Source organism: Passer montanus, unplaced genomic scaffold (assembly GCF_014805655.1).
Source record: "Passer montanus isolate IOZ18808 unplaced genomic scaffold, ASM1480565v1 scaffold1, whole genome shotgun sequence".
Classification (NCBI taxonomy): domain Eukaryota; kingdom Metazoa; phylum Chordata; class Aves; order Passeriformes; family Passeridae; genus Passer; species Passer montanus.
The window spans coordinates 12,815,443-12,841,624 of record NW_024356504.1 but is presented as its reverse complement, the minus strand read 5'-3'; the positions used below and the strand labels follow the sequence as shown (position 1 = coordinate 12,841,624).

General features: G+C 60.7%; 1 protein-coding gene across 3 annotated transcripts in view; it reads left to right on the top strand.

The window, feature by feature from the left end:
* The first annotated feature begins 23 nt into the window (after positions 1-23).
* The window catches only part of ASIC4 (acid sensing ion channel subunit family member 4), a 28,386-nt gene continuing 2,227 nt past the window's right edge, over positions 24-26,182 (top strand). The window contains exons 1-9 of one of the 3 annotated variants that reach the window (XM_039697581.1): positions 24-1,245; positions 23,266-23,410; positions 23,573-23,700; positions 23,790-23,949; positions 24,349-24,405; positions 24,501-24,654; positions 25,073-25,164; positions 25,483-25,562; positions 25,894-25,998. In XM_039697581.1, the coding sequence (XP_039553515.1) occupies positions 670-1,245; positions 23,266-23,410; positions 23,573-23,700; positions 23,790-23,949; positions 24,349-24,405; positions 24,501-24,654; positions 25,073-25,164; positions 25,483-25,562; positions 25,894-25,998 (1,497 nt within the window). In that variant the 5' untranslated portion in view covers positions 24-669. Of the gene's footprint in view, positions 1,246-23,265; positions 23,411-23,572; positions 23,701-23,789; positions 23,950-24,348; positions 24,410-24,500; positions 24,655-25,072; positions 25,165-25,482; positions 25,563-25,893; positions 25,999-26,182 lie in introns of all 3 variants that reach the window. The other 2 variants (XR_005626359.1, XR_005626358.1) reach the window with 2 other exon arrangements.

Below are 26,182 nucleotides of genomic sequence, written 5' to 3'. Positions count from 1 at the left end.
AGGCTTCGTGCCCCGCCCGCCACGGCACGGCTCGGCATCGCGCGGCGCGGCGCGGCACGAACGACTCGGCACCGCACGGCACGGCGCGGCTCGGTTCCGCTCGGCACGGCTCGGCTCCGGCAGCTCCCGAGCCATTCAAACAAGTGGCTCCGGCAGCACTTCGGGGCCGGAGCTGGGGAGAGGGCGCAGCGTGGCTCCCTGCCCCGGAGGCGCCGGGCCCTTCACACTGCCTCTTTTCTCTGACGCTTGCTCTTTATTTGACGATGAAATAATGTTGACATGTCTTGAATTATTAAGTATTCCCTGGATTTTATTAGCACATGATGCCTAAATGCTGCCTGTATCTGCTGGGGTCTTAACCAGAGAGGAGCGAAGGAGAGAGGCAGAGAGACAGAGCGAGGGAGAGGAGAGAGAGGGGTTTTTGACAGCTGTATTTGTGCTGATAAGCGAAGGCACAAGGAGACGATCGACTAGTGAGACAAGAGGGAAGCGGCGGCTCGGAGCTGCTGAGAGGGGCTGCGCTTCCCTCCCGAGACGGCTCGGCCCTCCCGGTGCCGTGCTGGGGCTTGGGGGGGACCCGAACCCCCTCCCAGCGCCTGGCCGGGCTCTCGGCCGGTGCCTGTGCCAGGGGGCAGCTCGCTGGCTGGGCACACCAGCTGCACGGGGCAGATGCCGATTGAGATCGTGTGTAAAATCAAATTTGCTGAAGAGGATGAGAAGCAGAAGGAGAAAGAAGAAGGGGACAAGGAGAGCCTGATCGAGGAGCCTGCCCGGCCCCGCTCCCGGGATCTGGCCACCTTTGCCAGCACCAGCACGCTGCACGGCTTGGGACACATCTGCCGGTCGGGACGGCTGGGCGTGCGCCAGACCCTCTGGGCATTTGCCTTCCTGGCCTCCCTTGCCTTCTTCCTCTACCAGGCGGCCAAGTCAGCGCTGCTCTACCTGGAGCACCCCCACGTCATGGCCCTGGACGAGGAGGCCATCCGTGAGATGGTGTTCCCGGCCATCACCATCTGCAACATCAACCGCTACCGCCACTCGGCACTCACCGACGCCGACATCTTTCACTTGGCCAACATGACGGGGCTGCCCCCCAAGGACCGGGATGGTCACAAGGCCACGGACTTGCTCTACCCTGACCCCGACATGGCTGACATTGTCAACCGCACCGGCCACCAACTCGACGACATGCTCAAGAGCTGCAACTTCAGCGGCGAGAACTGCTCATCCCGTGATTTCACTGTGGTGAGTGCACACCTGGCTCGGCTTCCCTAGGGGCCCCTACCGGCACGGGGGCACCCGCCCGCCCGCGTCGCACCGGAGCAGGGCTCCCCGGCTCGCTCCGGCTGCTGAAGTTTGCATCTCTCTCTGTTTGAGTTTCCCTCCAAGTTTCACACGGAGAGAGGGAGAGGATCCTCCGTGGGAGCTCTCAGCAGGGCTCTGCGCCACAGGACCGGGCTGTCGCAGGTCTGTGACTGAGGGGCTCGCTGGCAGGAGCCGCGGTGGGTGAGCAGCAGGGTTCAGCGGTCCCCAGGGTGGGTGTGCAGCGGCCGGGGGGAAAGCTGTGGCACAGAGCCGTGCTCCAGCCTGCTCTCCCCCGGATCGAAGCGCCCTGACACAGGGTGCTTCACTCATGAGAGGGGCTGGAACAGGAGGGCAGGCAGAGACCCCTTTGCTCATGGGGGAACCTTCCTGCATTTGGGGGATTAGCACTGGGATGTGTGTAAATGTGGAGACTGCAGGCACTGCGCACGCACGTGTGCACATGCCGAGCACAAACGCCGAGCCGCTCCGCTCTGGAGGCACGGCTGCAGCCGGGCGAGCAGGGGCTGCCCGGGGCTGCCCCCTCACCGCCCGGGACCGGCAGCACGGCCTCCTCCAAGCAGCGCCCGGTCTGCTCAGGCACAGAGCCCCTGGCCGACCGCCGCCAGTGTGCAGCTCTCACCAATATTGAGCCTGGAATCATAAATCCCCGCTGTGGTTTGGGGAAATAAATGTGCTGAACGGGCGGAATACCTGATGGGACCCTTTTCAGACCTTAATGACTCTGGAAATGAGCCGCCTCTCTCCTACGGCTGCCAGGGGCTACTGCTCAGCTGGCTCCGGCGTGCTCAGGAGCTGTGCTGCCAGCCGGACCCCGCTCCGTGCCGGGGAGTGGGGTGTGATGCCATGGGCTGTGCAGGATACTGGGGGAGAGAGGAAGCTCCGTGGGGCTGGAAATGGCTGATGCAGCATGTTCCGTTTCACTTCGTGCCCATCGGTACAACGCCTGCTCGATGTGCGGAGTGATGCTGTCCCTGGGAAAGAGACTTTGCGGGGGGGGCTGCCCTGTGCAGGGGGTTGGTGGTGGCAGGGGACACTGCAGTGGAGCGGGAAGGAGCAGGGGACAGCGGGCGGGCAGCCCCGCTCCTCCTGGGGATTTGCTGGGCTCCGTGCCTGCTCTACGCCAGCTGCTTGAGTTCGCCGGGGAGCAGTGTGGCTCAGCAGGGTTTGGAGCAGGAAGCTCCGGTGCTGGACAGTCCTGCACGTGGCTTGGCCATGCTGACTCCAGCCCTGGGATCCTCCTGGAGGATCCTGCACAGCTTTGGTTTGCGGGGGAGGCAGCGAGCCCAGCCTCGTGCTGGGCAGTGGCACAGCGTAGCAATGGGATTTGGTGTGTGCTGAGCCACACTGTGATGCTGGCAGGGCAGAGCTCGGGTGGATGGGGTGGAACAGGCACGGACAGAGTGAGTGGCATGTGTGTGCTGTGTGGCACTGAAGGGTGACCACCAGGACAGCCACTGGGACCCAGTTCCTCAGCATGTGGCCGTGCAGGACCAGCTGGCCTGCCTACCTCATCTGCTTACGAGAGTGCCCGGGGGATGCCCAGGCAGCCAGGCTCTGGTGTGCTGGCACCCTGCACTGGAGCAAGTTTCAGGCATGAGAATGGCTAGTGCCAGCTGCCCCCTGGGCTTATGGGCAAAGAAAGGGAGTACAGAGCTCCTAAAGCCTCCACCCACCCTGTCCACAGCTCAACATTTCTGGCCTTTGAGGCACAAGGGGCTGTCAGGGGTGTACCTGTCACCTCTCACTTGCCTGGAGCAAAGGGGTGAACCTGGGGCAGGAGAGGCTGCAGAGATGGGTGTGGGGAGGGATGGGTGAAGATGTGATACAGCTCTCTGCCACACAACATGTCCCAAAGCCTTGCCAGGCAGCAGTGGGATCTGTCAAGGCATCACACCATTTGCAGCTGGAGCTTTCTACTCCCGTTCCCTAAGCCAAATCGGTCCCTTGTGCCTCCTGAGAATGACTGAAACACAACACAGGCTTCTTGGCAGGCGGGTTGACTCCCAGCTGTGCTCTGTGGGCTTGGGCACTCCTGTGCCTTGTAGCTATGGCCCCAGTGAAGGTGCACCCAGGGTGTTCATGTGGTGAGGAGCTCCAAGCTTTGATGGTCCCATTCTGGGTCCCCATGTGAGCCTTCGTGCTCAGAAAGCTTTTGTACCTGCTCTGCTGTGGGCGAGTGTGTGAGTCACAGCATGTCCTAGCAGTGATGGAGGGCTCCCAGACTGCAGCACATCCCGGCAGGGCAAATGCCTCGGGGTGCCAGCCCACAGCAATCAGCCTCTGTAGCAGAGGGTGTCCCCCAGCAATTCTGGAGAAGGGAAGGAGCTTTCCCTGCAGCCTTGCTTGCAGGAGTGCTGTAGTCTTTTTTTCCCTCTGGGCACGAGGTGGACTTTGTCCAGGGCTGGAAGTTTTTCAGCATGAGAGTGGCCAAGCTGTGGGGCTGCCACCAACAGCCTGTCCAGGAGCAGGAGCAGCGCCAGGGCTGGAGCATGTCCCCTCATGCTGCTGCTTGCAGCCCGTGCTCGTGCAATAAATAACTCGTGCGGATCCTTTAAGTAAGAGCCGTGAGTGGTAAATGATCTTCCCCTATTCAACGTCACAAATCCACATTCTTTATGGGACAGCAAATTAAGAAACTATCGGGAAAAAAAAAAATCCCCAGCGTAAGCATCTTCCATGTAATAAAGCCCGGCTGGGCTGTAAATCTCCCCAGCGGCAGGGACAGCCCTGAGCCGCAGCGAGGCTCCCGCAGCCCCGCTGACAAACGTGCCCCCTGTGCCGGCTGCTGGAGGGCCGTGCTGAGCCTTGGCAGAGCCTCTTCTGACCCCACTGAGCCGTGCTGCTCAGCCCCCAGTCCCTGCAGTGCTCGGGCACTGGGCAGTGCCCGCTGGCACTGTCTGTCCCATGGGTGTCTCGGTGGGGGTGCCTGGCACGGAGCACTCCTGGCTGGGCCAGTGCAGCTGCAGAGCTGAGGGTGCAGGAGGTCCATGGTGCTCTTTACATGCCCTTCGGCAGGAGGTTGGGAGGTGTCCCCATGGGGCTGGGCTTGCACTCCCCCTGACCTCTCTGGCTGCCAGCCCGAGGGGGTGCAGCCACAACCCGAGGCCAGTTCTGGCCATTCAGGTGGCACTGAGGCAAGAGGGAGCCTTCCCGACGGTGCTCTGGAGATGGGGTACAGCCAGATGGGGTGTGCAGGAGTTCGGGGGCTGTGGGAAGAAGTGCACGGAGGGGTCCCCCTCAGCTGGCAGCAGCATCCCGCCTGTTCACCGGCAGTGGCTGCAGCAGGAGCCTCCTCTCTCGCGGCCGGGAAGGAGCCCAGTGCCTTCCTCAAAACCTCATTCGTTGTCAAAAGCCTTTTGTTTGTGATGTGTGGCTGCCGAAGCCAGTTGTGCCGGGGCTGGAAGCTGGGGGAGCAGGGAGGTTGATGAGAGCTGGCAGTGCCTCTCGGAGCTGGCACCGGCCCCGGCTCTCCATGCTAAGCCTCCTGCCTGCCCAGGATTTGGGCTGTGTGAGGGATCTCCCCAGCACCCCATGCAGACCCCAGAGGGGGAAGCCCTGTGCTGAGATGGGCAACAGCCTCAGCTGCGTTCCACATGCACACAAGGGATCCTGGTTCAGGGGGTGGGCGGGGGCAGCAGGCTGTCGCCTCCTCCCAGCAAGGCTCTCCCACTGTTCCTGACATGGGAACTCTCTGACCTTTCCACCAGAATCGTACTTAATAAATGTCACAATTTCAACCTAATTTTACTGGGTAAAAGAGATGGACTGATTGTTTTTCACCTGCCCTGCCCTGCCTGGTGCCTGCTCAGCCTCTGGCATTCAGCCACTCCATTTTCCCTGTACTCTTGTGCAGGGCTGGGCCCCCTCCAGCTGCTCAGTGGGCTCCAGGTACTGCAGAACCTGCCCTGGCTGGAGCACAGAGTGGCTCTTGGGCCAGCCAGTGCCATAGGGGTCCCAGCACAGCATCATCTCCTTTGGAAGGTGACATGGCTGTGACTGTGATGGGTGTCCTGCCATGCCTGGCAGGGACTAGCTGGGCTGGGGCTGGTGGTGTCAGTGCCCAGGAGAGGCTGGAGCATCCCTCACTGATCCCATGCCTGTGAGCTGCTCAGCTGAGCCCATCTGTGCCCATCTGGGTCGCAGCATTCCACTCACTGCATCCACATCCTGCAGTCCCAGCCCAGCGCCTGAGCCAGCTACCCAGGGGCTCTCAGCCCATCTGGAAGCCTCCATCCTCGCAGTCTGGCCCCTGTGCTTGTGCATTTCCAGGCCAGTGTCCCGGGCAGTGCAGGCACGTCGCGGGTTGGCCGTGCTCCTGTCCGGAGCAGCGGCAGCGCCATCTCCGGCGCTGTTCCACACGAGCCGCCTGGGCACGGCTCGAGGCGCTGTTTGTGCCAGAAAACGGGGGACTTTAATGCAATTCGTTGCCATTTAATTTTACACAATTCCTGCTGCTTAATCCGCTGAGAAATGCTAATTTATACAATTCACGTCTAAAAATAAATGTCAGTCCAGCAGCTCCCAGCAGCGGGTAGCTGCTCCCAGCAGCCCCCACCGAAGCCTTCTGCAGGGACCCCGGTCTGGAGCCCACCCTGCTCCCTGCCAGCCACGCTGCTGCTCCTTGTCCCAGGTGCTCGGGCTCTGGCAGCAAGTGTGTGGATTTGGGGATAATGGGATTTTGGGACACTATGGTGGGAGAACAAGGGGTTGGCTGCACCTAGGGATGTCACTGCAAAGTCCCTCATGACAGTGGGGCAGGGTGACAAGGGGACAAGCAGGCGTCTTGGCAATCTGACTCTCAGATGGCTGGGGAGATGTTATTGGTGTGGGGGTCATGAGGTGTCTTTGGGACCACTGCTTCCTCATGGATTCCCCCAGTAAATCTGGGAACAGCCGCACGTGCAGCTGCACCCACCTGGGCTGTGGCTGGGCGTGCATGGAGCAAGAGGGGTGCCTGGTGCAAAGGCCTGGCATGGAGCCACCTGGGCTGCACATGAGATCCAGCCATGGGTCAGGGCAGGTGAACCTGGGCTGGCAGATATTAATTGGTCACAAAGTGCCATTAATGAATGTGGGATGGGAGGCAAGCATGCACCCCTCCCGCCTGGGGAGTGGGGATGCATCATTAGGTCTCTAAGGGGGCTGGACTGCAGGAGAGAGCAAGGGGGCTGGATCATGGGGACAAGGGGATCCATGGCTGGGAAGAACCTATACTGAGCTCTCAGACCCCTGCCTCCTGCACTTGAGCATCTCCATACCCTGCTGCCCTCTACCCCAATGCCACTGCCCCAACCCATCGCCTCCCCTTCCCCACCCTCTTTGCTGAGCAGATCCCCATGCCACCTCCCTCCCAGTGGGGTGGCACTGGCACCAGCAGCAGCACTGCAGAGAGGGTGCCAGGGCAGTGGGGCGAGCATCAAGGGCCATGGTCGTGGGTGCCAGCTCCCTGCAGGAGGGGGTGAGGCGGGGGAGCAGGGGGGTGCGGAGGCGGCGCAGCGGGGGAGCAGAGATGCTGGAGGAGCCGACGGCTTTCCCACCGTCTCCCTGATTGAGATCGGATCACCGTGAGCATAAAAAAGCTCTCTTCATAATTATATTTAATGAATTGACTTTAAAAGCTCTTATGCTCTTATCTGGGTAATTTAATATCACACACTTAATAAGCCTGTCTCTGATACGGGGGGAGCCAGCGGCCAGGACGCCCGCGCCTGGTGTGTCTCCCCAGGGATGTGGGACGTGCCATGAGGCTGGGCCCACGTGCCAGGCTGAGGAGGGGGACACTGCTGCCCCCAGGGGACAGGGCTGCCGTGGGGTGACTGTGGGGCAGTGCCCCTCCAGCCCTGCTGGCTGCAGAGGGGGCTGGGCACCTCGGGTGGCTGCGAGAGGAATGGGGACAAGATACGCAGAGGGGATTGGCTCCAGGAGCTTGCTGTGCCTGGGAGCACAGGCCTGTGGGACCATGGGGCAATGGGAACGCAGGGCAGTGGGGCTGACAGGGTGCAGGGTGGCAGGTGGGGCAGGGGTGTTCATGGGGTGCTGCATGGCTGGCTGGGCATGGTTGGATGCCATGTGGCCCCACTGCTGTGGCCCCGTCCTTTATGCCAGTGCCAGCTGTGGTAGGGGTCCTATGGACAGCCCTGAGGACAGACGTGGGTCACAGTGCACCTCAGGTTCCAGTGCCATGATGCTGTTAGATCCCTGTCTCCTTCTGGCTCCAGCCACCTGGGGTAGTCAGCTGGGATGTCATGGAGGTAAAGGAAGGCTTGTCACCATGGTGTCTGCAGCTCTGTCATTTCCCCCCCCATATCCCACCCCCCCAGCTCCTGGAGTCCCAGAGGGGATGTGGGCTGCCTCCTGCAGGCCGGCACTGCAGCAGCCCCAGTCTCTGCGCCACCCCCCACGATCCATCACTGCGAGCAGGCGGGCGCCTGCGGCGAGCCGGAGGGAAGGCTCTGCCATATGGAGCCAGGGGCCCTGGGGACTGCAGGAGCCCGGGGCTGGGACCTGTGGCCATGGGGGCAGCCCCCAGGATCCTCCACTACAGATGCTCGCTGGGCAGTGGGGCTGAAAGCAGGTCAGAGTTGTTGTGTTCTCTGCAGGTCAGAGTTAGAGCTGCTGTGAGCTGGTCTGTCCCCCCAGCCTGGCACCGTGTCCCCAGTCACCCTGCGCCCTCGGGTCCCTGATTCCCAAGTGACAGAGGACAGAGCAGCACCTCCACGCATGCATGACTGTGCTGCCCCAGGAGAGGTGTCAGGGACAGGGTCACAAGGGCAGGGTGAGGGATGTTGGCCCTTGGCCAACCACCCCCAAGCTCTGGAGTGCCTGGCAGTGCCGGCTGCCATCCTGGCACTCGGTGCCAAGGCTGGGCGGGCTGGGAGGAGGCACATGCCAAGGCTGTGGGGCAGGGGAACAGGGACACAGCTGCCACCTGGCCCTGTGAGGGCACTGGGGGACAGCCCCAGGCAGAGCGGGGATCCCAGCTCCTTCCTGGGCATGGGGCAGCCGTGCCGGGTCTCCCTCCATGAGGGAGTGTCTGGAGAAGGAGGTTTACGGAGCTGCACTAAGTGACGCAAATGGTTTGAAGCCCATAAAGAGAGACGGTTTTATGTAAGACGACTATATAAAGCTCTGCTGTTCTGCCATTGATGAGATATAGGCCTTTATTTATAGAAGGCAATGTTTGCGGTGCGAGTGCTGAAAGCCAGCCAGGGACCCGCAGATAGGGCGTAGAGTCATTTGACATGCAGCTGCCGTCGACACTGTTCACACATTAAAGAAAAAAATTAACAAGTTTGCAGCCAGTCAGGTGGAAAAAACAATAATTGTAGAAAAACGTATTTCCCCCTTTTTCCAATAACAAATAACTGGAACGCTGTTGGGGAGGCTTCAGCTTGCTTTCCCTCTGGGAAAGAATGGGCTGAGGCTCCAGACAGGCTAGTGGATGGAGTGGGCAGGGGGAGGCAGAAAGGGTGGGATGAGAGCTCAGACAGGGGACGCTGCCACAGGGTGGATGTCCCTGCCTAGGCATTTTTATGTCCACAACTGGAATAACAGGGCCTGCAGGCAGGGATGAAGGCACCAACAACTCAACATGGCCATGTGTGTGCTGGGGGATGAGGAGGGGGGACAAACACCAGGAGCTGAAGATGCTCACTACATGAGGGGCTGTGAACCAAACCCCGCTGGATTTTTCTGCCTGGCCCAGCACTGTCTCTCCACCTGCACACACAGGGATGCTGTGAGGTTATTTCTCAGCCAGATGTGGCTGGGTTTTTACTGGAGAGCATGCAGCCAGTCCCTGTGGTCAGAGCGCCCTGCCAAATTCTGTTTCATGCACGAAAGGAGGAAAAACTTCTCATGATTAATCGTGCAATAGGGGAAAACATGCATCTCTAACCTGCTCCTTGCCGGTTGCTGGCCTTTTCTCCCAGGCACTGCCCCAACATGCAGCCAAGGGAGGGTGCAAGGACAGGAGGGTGCTGACACCTCTGCCATGTCCTGCCCTGTCCTGACTCTGCCATGACCATGAAGGGTCCCAGCAAGGAGCAGTCAGGCTCAAGGTCAAGTAGCTTCCCTGCAGCTCGCTGCACTGTTCTGTGGGTGCTGTCCCCTGCTCACATTGCAAAGCCTTCCCCCATGCCCCACTGCGCTGTGCCAGGCACAGGCAGGGCTCTGCCAGCCCCATCACCCACCATGCCACCATTGTACCAGCAGGAGGCAGAAGGTGAGGGTGGCAAATGGCACTGTGCTGCTGGGTTGGGTCGGGGGACTGATGCACTGCCACACAGGGCTCCTGCATGTGCCTGCTCTGTCCCCCTCTGTGGGTGACAGGAGATGTCACTGGCTGCATGGCTGCTTCTTCCCTGCCACCCCCGTGAAGCCCCTCTGCAGACACCCTCCAGATCACTTGGCTCATCTCTGGGCTCTCAGACAGAAGCCTGAGCACACTGCACATGATGAGCATCAGCTGAGCTCAGCTGGGCTCAACAGGTTTTCTTCCAGCAGAACAAAAGGTTCTCACCTGATGGCAGCTTGGGGAAGATGAGCGCAGTAGGAGCTGGGAGACAGGAAAGCCAGTGGCTGGAAGGACCTGTGGGCACTGTATCCCAGTGGCACGGGGGTTGGGGACCCCTCTTTGTGTTGGAGAGCTGAGTTAGGCAGGAAGCAGGGGCTGGGGGACACACTGGTCACTGCTGGCCACCCGCTCTTGGATGTGCAGGGCAGGAAGGGAGACGAGGCACAGCCTTGTCAGAGTGGAGCCTCTGATTAATCACGGACTGCCGGCCCTCCAGCCAGCAGCTCATTAGCAGTTTAATTCCCAGTGCCCGGCATGCAGGAGGGCTGTGCAGCTCTGATTGAGCTGGATGCACTCATCTGGGCAGCTGCAATCAGGTGGCGGCCCCCCCACTCTGGTCACAGTCACAATCAGTGGCCACGTCCCCCGTGTCCAGGGTGGGCTGGATAGCAGGTGCCGCAGGTACTGCAGGTGCTGCAGATGCCGTGGGTCCTTTGGTCAGGCAGGGGTGAAACACATGGGGGTGGTGGCTACAGAGAGCTTGTGAGCAGGGCCAGGGGCTGGAGGTGTGCCCGTGTCTCCCCCTGTATCCGTCGATAGTCCGGCTGTGCCTGGAGTGTGGCGGTCGCTGTGGTGTCAGGGGCTGGGAGCAGCTGTCAGTGGTGTCAGCAGCCATGGAGAGGCACTGCGCTCAGCTGCACGAGGATATGTCACCAGCCTGTCGTCTCTGGGGTCAATGACACCCTGCACATCCCTGTACTGCCCCGTCCCTCTACCACCTGCATGTGCACCCACAGGGCAGCAAGGTGAGGGCTGTGGTCCCTGCCTGCACCCTGGTGTTCCTGCCACCACCCCAGGCTCTTTTCTCCCCTGGCTCTTCTTCCTCTCGGATCCCTTTACTGATGGGATGCTGGAATTCACCTGGGCCGTGGGAGCAGGACAAGGGCAGGAGGGAACTGAGTGTTCCAGGAAAGGGGCACCATCTGTGGATGCTGTTTTTCTCTCAAGGACCTTAAACTCCATCTGGGCATGCAGAGGTGGGCACTGCCATGCCTCCCAGCTGCCTGGGGGTGTTTGCAGCTCAGCCTTATCCCTTTGCCCTCCAAACCTTGCTTTGTCCTTCACTCCCAAGCTGCCATCTCCACAATTTCTTCACAGCACAAGGAGTGAGGGAGAGACCACAGCAGAGAGAAGCACCTCCATCTGTCTTCAGTGCTCCAGTGGCTGGAGCAGGGCAGGGAAGGGGCCTGCAGGTGTCCCCACTGCAGTGGGGCAAGGAGGGCTAGGGTGCATGTGGGGGCAAGTCAGGGGCCATGCTGGGGCTGTGACTCCTGCAGAGGAGGCAGGGCCAGCCCAGCATCTAGTGCTGCTGCCCCTGGGAAAGGCTGGGAGCAGCCTGCCTTCCTGAGCAGCACAGGACTGAGGGCACTATGCAAATCCGGCTGAGATTGATGCAAGTATTAATTATGTCCCATCAGCTCAGCTCTTGCCCAGCAAGGCAGGGCAACAGGTCGTGCTGCAATTTGTGCAGGAAAGATGGATTTGCACTGGCAGTGTGTCCCCTGTGCCTGTCCCCCTCTCCACAGCCTGCTCCCACCACCCTGCTGTGGCTGTGGTGTGCCATGCCAGGTCAGCCTGGCTCTCCCAGCCCCATGGCACTGCCTGGCTCGGGGGTGAAGTCATCACTGAGCAGGAGGGTAAGCAGTCTGAGGCAGGAGCAATGCAAGCACTGTCAAGCAGTCTGCCATACCCAGCTCTGAGATCCTGCTAATTAGAGAGTGTCTGCAATTACATGTGCTAATTATGGGCAGGGGTTCACAGTAATTCCTGCCCTGCTGGCATGACACTGGTCACACCAAAGTGCATTGCTTCTTCATGAGGACAGGAGGAAGTAACCAGAACTGTTCAGCAGGCTCTCCTGGCCCAGGAAATGGTTTGTTGCCTCCTGCCCATCCCCACCCCATCTTCATCCCCATCCCATTTCTCCCCATCCCATTCTATCCTGTACTGGACATGGTACAGCATGTACAGTGCCATACATGGGGCCCTGCCTGTGTGGCCGTGACAGCTGTTCTGTCCCCTAGCACCTGGCTGATCACATCTCAGTGGAGCTGCTTTTCAGAGGGAGTTTTTCAGGCTCTGACCCCCCTGCGCTGCTGCTGCTGCTGCTCTGACATCCTGTTTCCTTATCGCCTGACATGACCTTAATTAACTCCCTGTGCTGATAATGCTCTGGGCTTCTCCTCCAGGAGCTGTATCTCAGCATTGTGTCCTGCCTCATCCTCTTATGGACCACAGCAGAGACTGCACAGGCAGTCTGGAGCAAGGGGGAGAAAGGGATGTGTGGTGCAGGCAGGGCAGGGCAGAGATACTGGGGTCACTGGGATGACATGGAGTGGCTGGCCCAGCGCTGGAGCCAGGGGATTGGTGCTGCATTGAGACTTGCAGGGAGATGCTGACCTGGTGGAGACGGCTGTCATGGTGCAGAGCTGGGGGTTCTGGCAGGAGGGGGGCTGTGCTGATGCCCAGGGCAGGGTGGCAGAGGCAGTGGTGCCCATGGCAGCAGTATCCATCCCAGGCTTCAGAGGTGATGTGCACCAGCATGGAGGGATGCTGGCTCTCCTTACACTGCTGCAGGGGGCTTGGGGGGCTGAGCTGGCAGGACCCCCCACCCCTGGGAGGTGTCTGACTGCCCAGCTGCCCCTCCACTGTCAGACCTAGTGGACTGAAATGCCGGCATTGATGACCTGTAGCCACTTTATCTCCCGTGCTTGGCAAATATTGGCAAAGAGGAGATGTTTCAATAGTGAGGTTTGCCGATGGGAATCTCAGTGTGTGATCCCACCAGCTCCATGCCGTGCAGCAGCTCGGCTGCCTCTGAGGCAGCTGCTCAGTGGGATTGAGCCTGGCGTGGGCACAGTCTGGGGCCCATGGGGAGCTTCCAACATCTTCTCCCCACAGACTGGTTCCCAGCAGGCTGCTGTTCTGAGCTTACTTGTGTTGCAGGTTAGGTGTCATCCTCCAGCACAGGAGCAGGGCTCTGGAGTAGGGTCCCTGATCAGGGCTCCTGTCACCTGCAGGTAGCTTTGGCCTGGCAGCAGCCGGGCCAATGCCACGAGCCCTGCAAAAAGCAAAAGTTGCAAAATGCTCTAAGTCTCCTCCCAGCTTGCAGCCACACAACCCTCATCTTCACTCTTATTCCCCACAGCTCCTAGTCCCCAAAACTTTAGTCCTGCCTGTCTCAGGTGCTCAGCTCCCATCCCCAGGCCCACAGCCCAGGCAGCAATTAGGATGAAGGACCAGCTGTTCCTGGGGCATGAGTGAGCAGGGTGCGTTTTCACCCCTCTGTTCGTGCTGCCTGCAGACACAATGGGAACTGTATTTTTCTGAAGCTGGCTGTGCAATGGACACCTCAGGCATTATGGAAAGCAGATACACCTGCTCCCAGCATGTGATGTATGGAATGCTGGGAGCAGCATACAGTCCTGGGAATGAGGCACTGGATCCAAGCAGGGACAAGGGGAAATGGTCTGAAGAGAGGAGGTGGGAGCTGCCCGTGCTGCTCCCCTTTGTGTGGGAGGCAAAGGGGTGTGAAGAGAGGAGAGGAGGGAGCTGGGAGGAGCTGAAGAGGACAACTGAGGAGCTCCTGTGGGCGCCAAGGACCAGCACATAGGCAATGTGGCCCAAACATGCAGGAGAAGCAGATGCCTTGAGAGGTCTGAGACACCCAGCCCATCAGCTCCGTGGAGAGCAGACAGTGGGGATAATAGGGACAGAAGGATATGGGCTGCAGGGCTGTCCCTGCCTGCCAGTACCCGCACCTCTTCCCCTCCCCAGCAGCCCCAAGGAGGGATCCCCTGTCAGTGCCAGGGTGCGGGGGCTCTCTTGATCAGCCCCTCCACCCGGGAGCGCCCAGGCTGGGGAAAGCCAACCCCTATCATGTTTGTTCCATTGATTTAGTGCCGCGGAGAGGGTTTAATCAGCCTTTAGCCTGCACGCTCCGGCATTAAGAACAAATCCATTAGCCACGAGATAACCACAAAGGGTTGTGCTGAGGCTGGATGAGGTCCCAGCGCCTTCAAGATGCAAATTGGCAATCAAAGATCAAAGCCGTGCAGCTCCCTAATCTCTGCTAAAAGGGCTCAGCTATTAAGGAGCCCTTTCCCACTGAGCTGTGATCACCCCACTTCACTAGGACTCCCTGTGTGCTGTCGGGTTGCTCCATCATCCCGAGTGGCCTCCTGGCCCCCAGGAGGGAGTGCACCCCTGGCCCTGGGGAGGAGGGTGCATCCAGGGCTCACTCAGGCTGTTTGCTTGCATGTTGTTTCCTTCAGTTCTGACACATTGGAGTCAAATTCGTGTTGTCAGAGAGAGCAGAGCCCACAGCGGTGTCGGGGGTCAGCGGCTGGAGGGGAGGAGAAAGGGAAGAGGTGGGAGTTTGGATGGGGCAGGGTGGTGGGAGAGCTGTGCAGGGCTTATGTGGTGCCTTCAGAGACGGGGAGGATGCTGGCAGGCAGCTACCCCTCCTGCTGCTCGTGGATTTAGCCTGGTTCAGCCCCTGCCTGCTTGCACCAGGTGGCTCAGGGCAATCCCTGCTGGCCCCAGGGAAATCAGTGGTGGGGAGTGTGACCTGGGGGCAGGCAGCAGGGAGCGGGTGAGGGATCATGGCATGGCAGAGTGTTTTAGAGCCAAGTTCCCCTTTTGAGGGTATTCCTGCTTGTCCCTTGTCACCCTGGAGCACGGGGGTGCACAAAGCCCTGGTTCCCACAGCCACCCTGCCAGCTTCTGCTGCTGAGTTCAGGCTGCAGGATGCAGTCTGTCCCCCGCTCCCCACCCGGGCCATATTGCCTGTGGTGGCTGCACACACGGCTGCCCCAGCAGCCCCACGAGTCCCGGTCACCCCACACTACGCAGGAGCGCCGCAAAGCTGCCGAGCTGTGACAGGAGCTGCAATGCCAGCACCGTCAGCAAATCTGTGGCAGCACAGATGTGTGCTCTGCTCTGCACCGTCCAGCTCAGGGACCAGTATCCCTCTGCATCCTGCTGAAATGGTCAGAGAGTGTGTGAGGCACCTTGCAACAGATGAGCAGGGAACCCATCAGCCCCGGCAGCGGGGAGCAGAGGGTCGTGTCTGGCTGTCCTTTTGTTTGGAGACCCACTCTACTGGCAAGTGCTCATTGAGGTGCTGCTCATCCCCCTCACAACACCCCCGGCAGGCAGCACAACCTTGCAAGAGCAGCAGGCAGTGAGGTGCTGGCACCTCAGCCAGGGTGACAATAAATCTTATCAGTGCAAACCCATCCGTAGGCAGGAGGATAACCCCCGTGACAACCCGGCAAGAGCAGAGGCTTCATCTTCACCGTGTCGGTGCTGTGGATTTACAGATAAATGCCACGGCTGGAGGGACCCCCTCCCCTTCCACCTAACCCTGCCCCGAGGCTGCGGGAGCTGCCAGGTCCAGGCCGGTGTGTCCCAGGGACAATGGCCATGGTGTGCCTGTGGGAAGAGCAGGCCTGGTCTGGGACTCAGCAGGGGGATACCTGGCTAGGTGAGGATGGAGGGAAGGGCACATGCAGAACAAGATGGCATTGCCCTGCCTGGTGTCCTGTCCTTACTGTGCTCTTCACACACTGTCCCATGCAGCCCTGCATCCTTCCTGAGCCCATGGGGGCTTGGGCATCGTGCTAGCTGGACCACCGGAGCTCAGTGATCAGGAAAGGTGTGACTGAGTGTGTGACACTGGCAGTGTGTCCCCTAGGCGGTGTGACAGCGCCTGTGTGCCCATCCCCGCGTGTGCTCCCCCCGCTCCGGCTGGGCAGCGAGGGGTGCGGCGGTGCCAGGGGCGGGGGCTGCTGAGCGGGGCGGCAGGCGGCATCCCTGCCCCGGGCCCCGCTCCTCGGCTCAGCTCCCCCATCTCCCGGCAGCCGTGGGAGCAGTAATGAGATGGAGCAGCAGAAGGACGGCGAGATAAGGCTGCCTGCGCTGCCCCAGCAGATTAAACGCTGGGATTAAGCAGGCGGTGCCAGCTCTGCTGCCTTTTTATCTCGCTGCTTCTCCCCTCTTATTCTCCCGCAGTCGATAGAGAACGGTCTCCGAGCTGTCAGCAAAGGAAATTGCTTGTTAACCCTTTGGGGACGGGCGGCAGAGCTCCCCGTACGGCTGCTTTCAAAGAGAAGCGGTCCCCGGGGGATGCGCTGCCCGCGGAGCCAAGGGGGGATGCGGGGCCACATCCTTGCGAAGGAGAGCAGGACACGGCCGGGGGTGCCCAGGATCTGCGGCCAAAAGCCACCAGCGCCCAACCAGCACCATGCAGAGGCACTGATGTACTGGGGTTCCTGCGAGGTGACAATAGTTGAAGAAGAGAGGCTGCCTGAGCTCCACAAAAGAGCCCCGGGGACATTACATACCCCTCTTTTGGGTATCCTTGATGTTCCCTGCTTCCTCCAGCCTGCAAGATGTGTGGGCTCAGTGCTACATCTTTGTGAAACCGTAGGGCTGGGGATCCTTCTCTGGTGCTGAGGACAAGTGGCACGGGCCAGCTGTGTCTGCACAGTACCGTGCATGGTGCTGGATCTCCTCCAGCTGCCGAGGGGAGCCCGCTACCCAAACCCAGCATTATTGCTGTCCGTGTATGTGAGTGTTTTGTTGGGTTTGCAGCAGGGAGGCTGAGCTGCAGCCCATCCTAGTGCTTATCCCTAGCGTGCTGTGCTGTGTGCCCGGGAGCAGCGTGCCCAGCGCGGGGGTGTCTGAGGGTGGGATGCCGGCTGGAGAGCGCCGGAGGGTGCACAGTGATGGCAGGATTGCTGCTCAGCACAGTCCAAACCCAAGCTAGGGAGTGTGTTAGCAGCTCGACAAACTCGTTGTGGCATTTTTGGGGGTGCAGCTTTGGTGCAGTCCTTCCCGTGGGGACCTTGAGCACCTCCTGGAGCAGGAGACAGAAACATGGGGCAGAAACCTTCTGCAGCTCCAGCACCCCACTCATACTAAGGGAGAAACCAGGGTAGGTGGGCAGCATGCTCAGCATCTCAGAGGGATTTTCCAGCTGCCAACAGAATGAAGTGGACTTCCCCAGCCCCTGGCCCCTCATTTCACTGCTCCTGCCTGCCCTCCCCCTCACATCCCTGCCCTGCACTGCAGCATGTCTTTGCCACTGGCACTTCATCTTCTGCAATTCCCTTGGTGTTGGCTCCTTCACCTGCCCAGGTGTCGCTTTTGGTGGATTCTTGAAAACGAAAACAAATTGTATCAAAGCACAAGCTGCCGGGAGATCTGCAGGGAGCAGGTTAGCCCTGGCTGGGGCAGCAGCCCCAAACAGCTTGGGATGGTGCCCCATGGCTGCTGTGGAATAGGGGGAGAGCTGTGTGTGAGCCCTGGGCAGCCAGGGCTGAGGAGCTGGAGCTGATGCTGTGCCGGGCAGGCAGGCTGTGCAGGCAGGCGGAGGCGGGATCGGGAGAGGAAACCAGAAGCGATTGGCACGTGAAGGCTGGCAGGCTGGAGACTGCGAGGGGATAGGATTGCTGTTTATAAATACATCAAGGGAGTAAACACAAGGGAGGAAAGAGAGCTATTTAAGCTAAGGGACAATGCTGGCATGAGAACAAATGGTAAAAACTGGCCGTGAATAAATTTAGGTTGGAAATGAGTGAGATTCTGGGACAAATTCCCCCCAGGAGCAGCAGGAGTAGAAATCACAGCTACATGATGGCACTTGCTCTGCTACCACAGACTGTCATGTGTGTGCAGTGTGCTGCCATGCCTGTGCAGTGGAGAGGTGAGGAGCTGGGGTCCCCAGCTACTCCCCTCTGTGTCACAGCCACCCTGGCTCAATGTGGCATGAACAGCAGAGCTCTCTCCAGCTTCTGGCTTGGCCAGTGCAGGACTTCTGAGGCAATGGTTTGCAGGGAAAGGCATACGAGTTTGGGCATGCTGTCACAGAGGCTGATCCTGAAAGCGGGATGGTGCCAATGCCCCCCTGCTTTAACAGCCACTGGCAGTGCCGGGGCAGAAATGCCAGGAGGGTGTCCTTGCCCACGTGCATGGTGCACCCCTCTGCCTTGTACTGCATCCCTATGCTCCTGAGCTCCAGGAGCAGGAAGCCCTGGTCTAGATCCTACCTGCTCCTGGGGACGGGGGTTACACGCTGTCCCTGATGCAGCAGTCCCTGTGACATGCTGCCCTGCCCAGCGCCGGGGCTCGGGTGTCCCCCCCTGCTCTGGCTGGCCAGCAGCACAGCCTGCAGCACAGCTGAGCAATTGGTATTCCAGCAGCGAGCCTGCTTGGCATGAAAGGGGCTCTGCCAGCCCCACACGCCCACATCTCCACTGCTGGCTCAGGCCTAGCCAAGGGGACTCAGCTGGCAAGGGCTGTCCTGTAGCACAGAGAGAGGCACAGCTGCAGTGGCAGGAGGGGTCCTGGCCTTTCTGGGATATGTCTGCAGCAGCCTCTGGTCCCCTTGCCCCACACTGTTTTCCCTCTTCCCTTGGAGGAGATCAGGGAGCCACAGGAGATATTCCAGAGTTTAGCCCTTCACAGGATAGGGAAACAAGAAGCCTAAACCATCAGTTGTGTGTGCTGTGCCTAAGGTGCCCTGCTTCGTATGGGCTGATGATGCACAGCCTGGTTCCCCATGGAGGCAGCAGCCCCAGACCCCATGTGCAGGGCTGTGTGTCCTGCAGGAAGCTCTGTGTGGGGCAGGGGGCTGCACTGAGGGACTGCTAGTGTGGGAGATGGTTGTGCTACTGCCAGAGCTGGGGTCGAGCCAAACTGGCACCATTCCCCAAATCCTCCTGGGAGCGGGGAAAGGAAATGGTGCGACCATGCATGAGAAGGGACGTTTGCAGTGGCAAAAACATCCCACTGGCTCAGAAAATTGCTGCAGAATCGGGCTTGAAATGAGTTGAAATTGCTGAATCCAAGCGGATCTCATATCCCGGGCAGTTGTAATGCTGGCGTCAGCGCTGCGGCTTCCCTCCCGGGGCACCCAGGCGGGGCTGGCTGGGCTGTGCGGGGGGAGCGGGCTGTTGGGGATGGGGGCCGCCTCGGGGGGGCCTCTGGCATGGTGAGGGGCTCCAGCAGAGCTGGGATGGCCACAGTGTGGGGCAGGAGCAGAGCAGGAGGCAGGGTGCGTGGCTGTGCCATTGCCCCAGCTCTACCGGTGTCATCCCAGTTTGGCCCCAGCTTCTGTGCCATGTCTCCTGCCCAGGAACATCCCTGTGCTCCAGCTGCCTGCACTCACACAGGAAACAGTATTTCCAGTTTTGGAGGCTGCTTTCCTTTGTGCCACAGCCTTGCCCATGCTAGTTTTCTCTCTGGGCTCAGGTATCTGGACATGACCCTCAAGGTCACCCCTGGGCTGGCATCCCCACCACGTCCAGGTGGGCAGTGCTCCAGTGTCCTCCCATGCCTGTCCCCATCCCCATATGCCCCAGTGATGACTGTTCTCAGGGGTGCTTCCACGCTGGGGTGATGGCTGTGTGGTGTGCCCATGCCCAGGGCCTGCCCGTCAGCTGCATGTCCCAGTGGGAATGTGCGAGCAGGGCTGGATGCCCCAGCAGGTATGTGGGAACAGGGCTGGCTGTCCCAGTGGGGATGCGGGAGCAGGGCTGGGTGGCCCAGGCATGCAGCAGCAGGACCCACTGGCACCACACATGTTGCAGCTCGTTCCCCTTGCATGAAAACATTTGGCTGGAAGCTTAGTGTGGCCTCTTGTCTCCTCAGAGCAATCAGGATTTGTCACTGCCTGCAATGTTTAACGTCGTCTTCCAGAGGCTAAATACCGTGGGGAGCCGTGTAAGCCGTGGAAATACCTGCATGAGCTGGGATCAGCCCGAGGCTGGCACAATGGGCTGGCAGCACTGGGGATGGGGGACTGGGAATGCCTGATGTTGTTCCTCATGCCTCCAGTGCTCATGGGTGGGCTGGCGTGAGCCAGGATGAGGAGGTTGGGGGTCAGCATCTTCCTCCCAAAAGGCTCCCTACAGCAGGGGGGGGCTGGGAGGCAAGCCTTGGGAGCATGGAGAGCACTTGGGGGACCCCAGAACTGTGTGGGTTGGGGAGGAAGATGCCGGGATCCCCAGCAATATCTGACTGGGATCTGCCTGCCGAAGCACAGGCAGCTATTTCTGTCAAGGTCAGCGTGTCTCCATGGGAGAGACAGGAAAATGAGGAATCATGTCAAGAAATTACCTCCCTAATGGATCTCCCCTGCATGTGAGCATGGCGTGGGGATGCCGGCATACACTGGCTGAGCAAGGAGACCAGCACGTAACACGGGAATGCTGCATCTCTGGCCCTAAGACTGCAACATGCATGGGTGCCCAGCAGGCAGAGCCGGGTGCCCAAGGGCCCGTATCTCAGTTGCTATCCTTGGCTGGACATGTGTGCTACAGTCCTGCAAGGCATTTTTCTGGGTCAGCTGCGGGGAGAAAATCCTGTTCCTGGTGCAGGCAGGCTCTCCTCTGCTCTTCTTCTTCCTCCTCCTCCTCCTCTTCATGCGCTCCCTGTTATCTAATTGGATTTGTCATGCTGGAAAGGCAAAGCCCTTCAGGACTGTGCTGTGCTCTCACCAGTGTGATTTCACAGCTGGCCTCGGCACCCCAGTAGCCGACAAGCGAGTAACTCAGCTGGACGCCATGGGCACCCCTGCTCCCCACACTCCCCCACAGCCGTGCCCACCTGCCTGGAACACGGCCACAGCCACAGCTGGACCTTCTTCTCCAATCCTGCCCAACATTGGTCCCTGTCCCTAAGATCTGTCCCCATATGGCCCAGCTTCTGCATCCCATCCCCATCCCTCACCCCCCTCCAGGGTGATTGCCATGCCGCCCGGAGATGTCTGAACTGACACGAGATGGAAGCGTTCACAGAAATGACATTTTCTCCAGCCTGGGGAGCTTATCCTCCGTTTAAAGAAAACTAATATAGAAGCTGCCCTGGTGTGCCGTGGCTGATGGTATCGGGCTGGCAGCCGCCGGCGCTCACAGCCGCGATAAATCTGAGAGAAGCGCCGAGCCGGCTCCAGCCGCCCCACAGAGAGGGGCTGAGCCGTGTCCTGGCGGGGCTGCGGGGACACAGCGGCTGAGGGGACAGCTCAGGGCGGGTGCGGTGCCGTGACCCACAGGGTCCCGAGGATGCAGGGAGCGGGGACTCCGCGGCGGGGATGCTGCCAGCGCTGGGCTGGGCGGCGGGGCTACAGCAGGATCCGGAGAGCTCAGCGGGCCCCGGTCCGCCTCAGGGGCCGCCCTGGGGCCGGGCCGGGCCGGGCCCGCGGAGCGCGGGGCGCTGCTGCCCCCTGCCGGGCAGCGCCCGCCGAGGCCGGCCCGTGAGGGACGGCGAGCGGGCCCTGCTCCGGGCGTGCCGCCCGCCGCCCCCCTCGGGGCCCGTCCTGCTTCTGACCTGCCTGGAGTCCTCCTGCACCTGCAACCAAGCTGCCAGGTGGCACCCTGGCCGCGTCCCCATCGTGGCTGTAGTTACGTGTTGCTCAGGCATCAAGGCCTGCGGCGGGGATGGTGCTGGGGAGTCACTGCTGAGGTCATCGGGAGTTCCCTTTGTTCCAGTCCCTCCTGCCACCACTGGCCTTTTCCTGCTCTTCACCAGGCCCGGTAGCCCTGACTTGTCCTGGAGCTGTGGAGGGTGAGGGACACCCCCATCCCCATGCCAGCCCCCGCGGGCTGAGCGCCGAAGGTGGGTGCCTGTAAGCAGCAGCGGCAGCAGGAGATGAGAGGCAGAGGAGAGCACAGTGCTGAGCTTTGAAGGCACCTGACAGGCTGTCGGGGCGCTGCCAGCCACGCTGACAGCCGGGTACAGACACCCCCCCGCCACTGCTGCGCTCTGATCACAGCCTCCCCGTCACTTCAAAGCACCCGCCAGGCGCAGGTGGGTTGTCGTGCAGCCTCCCATCCCACGGTTCCACTCCTCCTGACCCACAGTCTTGCTTCTCCCGCCCCACCTGGCCCAGATGCACTGAGGTCCCCAGCTCCAGGGACAGGGATTCCAAGGTACAAGGTAGACAAGGTCCCAAGCAGCACTGGCAGTAGGCAATGGCCTCCCAGTGCTGTCACTGTCCTGCCTCTGTGGGGCAGAGTCCCCAGCTGCAGAGCAGACACAACTGGGGACCCTGGAGGTCCAGGCAATGTTTTGTGGTGACTGCAGTGAAATGCATGGCAAGGTACAAGGAGGAAGAGCTGAAGCATGACATTCCTAGGCACAGGGTTCACACAGTGTGCCTGAGACAGGTCATTGCTATCCAGACACCAATGTCCACCATTCCGGGACACTGGGGGCTGCCAGTTCAGCTTGCATGGGGTAAGACAACACACACCCCTGTCCCAACCCAGCTCGGGAAGGAATTTTCCATTCCCGAATGCAGGCTGGGGAAAGGCGTGTTTGCAGCAACCCCCTCCTCTCCCTCCCCTCACCCATCACCGAAGCAGCTCAGGAAGGCGCCTGCCTTGCTCCTGCCAGGAAGGTGCAGAGCAAAAGCCTCCCAGGAGGGAGAGATCTCTGGAGGGAAGCAGGGACCCTGGGCAGCTTGCAGCCCACTTTCCAGAGGAGCCACCCTGAATGCAGCCATGCCGCTGCCCCTTGCCTGCTGCCAGGATGGGGAAGGTCTGACACGACCCCAGGACAGCAGCGCGCCCCAGCTCCTTGTCGGCATCCTGCGAGCCACCCGGATCCCCGGGCTGCACTACATGTGTACCCGGCCACAGTCCCGCCTGCGCCGCCTGCTCTGGAGCCTGGCCTTCCTGGCCTCCGCCGGGCTGCTGGCCACCGGCGCCGCCGACCGCCTGCACCACCTGCTGTCGTGCCCCGTGCACAGCCGCGCTCGCCTCGCCTGGGCACCCCAGCTCCGCTTCCCGGCTGTCACCCTCTGCAACCCCAACCGGGCACGCTTCCTGCACCTCACCAAGCCCGACCTCTACTCGGTGGGAGAGTGGCTGGGGCTGGCCCGGGAGAACCACTCGCTGGTGCCCGAGATGCTGGCCGTGCTGGGGGAGGACCAGCGTGCCTGGCTGACACGTCTGGCCAACTACTCGCGCTTCTTGCCCCCCCGCCGCTCCGAGCGCACCATGCAGAGCTTCTTTCACCGCCTGGGCCACCAGATCGAGGACATGCTGGTGGAGTGTCGCTTTCAGGGAGAGCGCTGTGGCCCCCAGCACTTCACTCCTGTGAGTTCCCTCCTGGAAGGTGCAGGACAGCTGGGCTGTCCCATGGGTACTGGGAATGATGCTCCACCCCAGCAAGAGTGGAGGAGTGGCAGAGTAGGGAGTCAGGCTGAGATGAGCCTTTCCAAAGGTCATGCAAGACTGTACCTTTCTTCCATCACCTCCATGGAACTGGATAGGAGTTTCTGCACCTCATCCTGCTTGCAGAGTACTTGACCAGATCCCTGCCTGCTCCCTTACCACTGCTCTCTCCATCCCCAGGTCTACACACGCTATGGTAAGTGCTACACCTTCAATGGGGATCGGAGGAATCCACGTGTGACCCGCCAAGGTGGCATGGGCAACGGGCTGGAGATCATGCTGGACATCCAGCAGGAAGAGTATCTGCCCATCTGGAGAGAGACCAGTAAGTGGGGCTGTGGCTCAGGCAGGGCACAGGTGATGGGTGCTGGGATGCAGGGTTGCTGGGCAGAGCAGAGCACCCTGTGAGGGACTATGGATAAAGCAGGGCATCAGAGTGGTGCAGCTGCTGGGTCAGTGCAGGCATGCAGCCTCTGTACTCCCACAGATGAGACATCATTTGAAGCTGGCATCCGGGTCCAGATCCACAGCCAGGATGAACCACCCTATATCCATCAGTTGGGCTTTGGTGTCTCGCCTGGCTTCCAGACCTTTGTGTCCTGCCAGGAGCAGCGGGTAAGGCAGGATGCCCCACAGCCCTGGGGAAGTGCTGGCTGGCACTCAGCCCAGCACAGCCCTTAGCAGTGCCCTTCTCACCCCAACAGCTCACCTACCTGCCACAGCCGTGGGGGAACTGCCGGGCCAGCATGCAGGGGGAGCAGCTGCTGCCTGGCTATGACACCTACAGCATCGCTGCCTGCCGCCTCCAGTGTGAGAAGGAGGCCGTGGTGCAGAGCTGCCACTGCCGCATGGTCCATATGCCAGGTGAGGGGTGTGCATGATGGTGTGAGGGGTGCCTCACTGCCCCAACAGTCCTGCTGGGGTTGCTCCAACTCCCTGCAGTCTGCGCCCAAAGATCACCTCTGCCCCAACACTCTGTACTCAAGGGTTGCCCTGGCCCCATCTCTCTCCATCCAGGGACCACCCCATCCTCTCCACATGCTGGGTCAGCCCCTGTCCTACCCTCCTTACACCACAGGCCAGCACCTTCCCTGTTTGCCTTGTACCTGGGCCACATCTGCCCCAAACAACCTGCACCCAAGGGTCACTCATCCCCATTCTCTCTGCACCCTGCCCTCTGCACTACCTCCAAGGGAGTGAGTTAAGAGTGCGGGGCAGAATCTGGCCAGAGTTCCCCCCTCCCAACCACCTGCTTCTCCACAGGCAACGAGTCCATCTGCTCCCCTAATGTGTACATCGAGTGTGCTGACCACACGCTGGGTAGGTGCGGCACTGGGTGGGCATCTGGGGGCCAGCTGAGTGCCCCAGGGAGGGGGCTGGAGATTGTGGCTGTGCCAATGGGTGTCTGCCCCCAGACGCAGCAGTGGAGGACAGCCAGGAGCGCTGCAGCTGCCCCACACCATGCAACCTGACACGCTATGGCAAGGAGATCTCCATGGTCCGCATCCCCAACAAGGGCTCCGCGCGCTACCTCGCCCGCAAGTACAACAAGAACGAGACCTACATTCGGTGAGTTGCCAGCACTGGGGCATTCCAGGGGGGGCTGGGGACCTGGGGAACTTCCACTCCACTCCTGGCAGCATGCAGAGAGAGGGTCCTGGCATACTTGGTCTCTGCAGCATCCTCTGGCAGAAGTATTTTCACTAGAGCTTCTTCCCAACTTGTCCAAACTTCCCAGCCCTCCTGCCAGCACCTGCCCACCCCACTGTCTCTCCTGGCCTGGGACATGCCCTATCCATGTCCCCACTGCACCAGCCCAAATATTCATGAGGGCTGTGGGAGCACCTGAGAGCTGGAGGGCTGGCCATGTCCCCACTGCACCAGCCCAAATATTCCTGAGGGCTGTGGGACACGGGAGGTTTGTGGGAAGTGGTGTAGGAAGGTCCATGACCAGCCCTTTTTGCTCAGCACAATGGTGTCCCCACAGGGAGAACTTCCTGGTGCTGGACATCTTCTTTGAGGCGCTCAACTACGAAGCCATTGAGCAGAAGAAAGCCTATGACCTTGCTGGGCTTCTCGGTGACTCCCCTCACCTTCCTCTGGGGCACTAAGGCGCGAAGCTCTGGGTCCCAGCCCTGGGAAGATGAGGGTCTGGTGGGGGAGGGATCACACAGAGCAGCAGCCAGCCACAGGCTGCCTGAAGGGTGGAATGCTGCTGACTGTCCCCTATCCTGCATGTCCCCCACACCCTTGGTCCTGCTGACGCTGCCCCTAGGACTGCTCTGTGCCCCACCATCGGGCAGCCTTGGCACTGCCCACTGCCCTGCTGGCCCACCCCAGGCTTCCAGTGGGCTGCATAGCATCTCCTGGTGACCATCTTCCCCTCCTCCTCCCCAGGGGACATCGGGGGGCAGATGGGCCTGTTCATCGGTGCCAGCATCCTCACCATCTTGGAGATCCTGGACTACATCTATGAGGTGTGTTTAGCCTCCAGGGATGTGTCTTGGCAGTGGGTACAGAGACAGGCTTCCTGGGGAGGGCATAAAATGTGTGGCAACCCCAGAGGGCTATAGCAGCCCCTAAATTAGGGAACACCCAGAGGAAGGCAGTGGGAGGAGAATGGGTCCCCCAGCATTCCTCAGTGACTTGAGGACAGGGAGGGTGGTGGGCCAAGGTACTGTCCCACTGTCCCTGGGTGAGAAGGAGAGCAGGCAGCAGTTCCGTGTAGTCTGGGGTGTCCACACACAGGGTGCTGCCTAGGTGTGCACAGGTGTGCAGGTCTAGGTCTGACCCCCCATCTGCACCCAGGTGATCCGAGATAAGGTGAGCCGGGTCCTGCGCCGCTCCAAGCCACCTCTGAAGAAGCCCTCGGGCAGCATCGCCACACTGGGATTGGAGGAGATGAAGGACCAGGTACCCCTGCAGGGCTGGGATGCCAGGAGGCTGTGAGGATAGGGCCTGGCCTCCCACTCCATGGGGAGGGAACATCATCCCAAGATTGAGGGTCTGTGTGGCTCTGCATTTGGTGCCTTCAGGCTGCAGAGTCAGGGCAGTCCCAGGGAGGCAGGGAGCTGGGTGTCCCCTGGGGAGCTCCTGT